The sequence below is a fragment of the Penaeus vannamei genome, chromosome 30 (genome assembly GCF_042767895.1).
Source record: "Penaeus vannamei isolate JL-2024 chromosome 30, ASM4276789v1, whole genome shotgun sequence".
NCBI lineage: Eukaryota > Metazoa > Arthropoda > Malacostraca > Decapoda > Penaeidae > Penaeus > Penaeus vannamei.
This window is the reverse complement of record NC_091578.1, coordinates 990,475-992,974: the sequence shown is the minus strand read 5'-3', so window position 1 is coordinate 992,974 and position 2,500 is coordinate 990,475. Positions and strand designations below refer to the sequence as shown.

Below are 2,500 nucleotides of genomic sequence, written 5' to 3'. Positions count from 1 at the left end.
GGCAAGAAGAAGTCCAGCAAGAAACAGCTGATAAAGAACGCCTGTAAAGTTCTATAAAGAGCGTCTTGTTAGTTCTTGCCCGTATGTGAACGTACAACGTGAAGATTCCTGCGCCCATATTCTTGTACATGGCTTCTTGAGTGATCCCAGGGAAATACAGATGTTTTTTTTGGATGCGAGGTGTTGGTTGCTGTGGAGACGGAGAAATGGGGGGGATGGGGACTTCATGCCAATAACTCTTGAACAACAAGAGATCTGTTCTTAAGCCTGGACTTGGTGACTGATGGTGAAGAGGCCTGTTCTTAAGCCTGGAGACTGATTTGGAAAGTGTTCTCTCACAGGCTAGAAACACTGTATTTTCAGTAACCGGACTGGGGTTAAGGAGAAACCATTGTGGACATATGATTATACATATATATGGCAAATCAACTATAATTGATAGATAGAAGTCATGGTTATCCATCAAAGAAACCGTAACGTAGTGTGAAAGCATGGTACCCTATACACTGCAATATTTTTTTTAGCAAAGTCTCAGAAATAGCACAGAATCCATACAACGGAAGGAATATAACCACACTCTGAAACACAGACACACCCGGGGCGCCACAACCAGTGCCTCTAAATCACGAGGAAGTCCCAGTGGAAGGCGTTTGGCCACGGATGGATATTTAATAAACACACACTCTATGCGTTATTAATCACAGGTATAAGCATAAGGCAGAGATTGCCGAACGGAGATGAATATGTATCCGATCGTCTTCACACACTAATATTATCATCTATGTATCCATATATGAAATATGTGAACCCACACACTAATAGTCTGAGTCTGTCTCCTCACACATCATAAATGTATATGAATTAGACTTTATGTTCTGTCCTTTGTAAAGGAAAAGTGTTAGACTGTTGAAGTTAATGTGATAACACCTTTGAAATGAATATGTTATGGAGATTAACGTGATAAACCATAATATTCATGTACTTTCACATGTTTTTTTGATGATCACATGACAAATCTGTGATAGGATGCCGTCCATAAACTACCACAAATGTTTGACAAAATTGCGCTGATTTCGTGTATCTCATTTCGTTAATTTCTTTTTGCAAAATTCCAATCATGGCATTTAAGAGTAAAGTGCGATAAACGACTTTGCTTGGAAGAAACACATAAGCGATAGCAGAGTAGAGTATTAGTCACAGTTCAAGTGAAGAAAATGAAGTCGTGATTCAGCAACACCATTTTTTAAGAGGAATACCCTTGTCAGTTCCTTTCTAAATACACTATTTAGACAGCAACAGGAGGACTCACAATAGTAATAATCCCTTTGATAATAAGGTCCACACAGACGATTCTTCTACTCATCACATAATATATATATACATAGATCAAGGAAAGCACAGCAGTGTATTAGAAAGAAAAAGTCCCCCCTTGTGATGATCGTGTAATCATGGAATGATACTAATGAGTTTAGTTAATAATGGAGGGAATCATAGTTTTTTCTCATTGATATGATGTAGGAAGGATCATTCATATATCTGTAAGGTATGGTGAGAATCAGTCCACAGCACTAGAGAGGTACATGCTTTCCGGTGGTCATTAGAATTACATACAATTCTGATGGACTGTTCATTCTCATCGATCCCTTTATACAGAAACTTGTGATACGTCATATATTAGTTACATAAAATAATGTGCACGGACGTGTACTGCAGAAATTCATATCCATCACCATAAGTATAATGTAATGTCACTTTATACCTAGCGGTAGAAAATCAATATTAGGAAAGATATTCGCCCCAGAAAATAATTGACTTACCCATACAGTCAATTTGCATAATTTTATTCTAAATACATGCAAAATATTATGACCATTCTGTACGAAGGCTTAAGTTTTCCTGTCACTTTGATCAGTCAACCTATTGCATGAGGTGTATCATGGAAGAGCGTATGTGTTGTGTAATTAAGAGAAAATATATCAGTCAGAATGCAAAGGCCAGTTATTTGTAAACTTCAGAAAGATTGTGTCCTGACTGATCCATCGTTCTTTCTGGTGGTGCTCACACATCCCCATCGAGGGGCCTGATAGGTACCATGTGCCAACCACATCATCCAGGTAAAAACATGTAGAAGGAATGCAGGAAATATTGTATATTCTTCATCCAAAAATTTATGTTCAGTTCAGTAATCCGGTCACATTCTAATCCCATTTGATTTCCTTTGAAAATAAATAATCAAATATTTACTGCAGCCTAGCGACGAGAACAACGAGAAGATACAGTAGGTTAGTGCCATAATTATTTTCATACAGTCTGCTGCTAACTGGAGGCACCTGGAGGCCAAAGTGCCCAATGAAAGTGGCAGTTGATGAGGTCCCCCTTGTAGAGGTGTGGCCTGTTACTTGATGTGATTTTTTCATTTGTATAACCTGATTCTTATATTCACACAATATATTCAAGTCATTGTTTTGGAATGAATAGCTGTATTATGTATATACTTTCC

The 2,500-nt window shown here is 37.8% G+C and overlaps 1 protein-coding gene across 1 annotated transcript in view; it reads left to right on the top strand.

Annotated features, from left to right (window-relative positions):
- Positions 1-2,500, top strand: part of Rab23 (RAS oncogene family member Rab23) — a gene marked incomplete at its 5' end in the record, with an annotated part of 53,368 nt that overhangs the window by 50,409 nt on the left and 459 nt on the right. The window contains 1 exon segment of the mRNA XM_070143538.1: positions 1-2,500. This exon segment is cut by the window's left edge and continues 53 nt beyond it; it is cut by the window's right edge and continues 459 nt beyond it. Within this exon segment, the coding sequence (XP_069999639.1) occupies positions 1-57 (57 nt within the window). The 3' untranslated portion in view covers positions 58-2,500.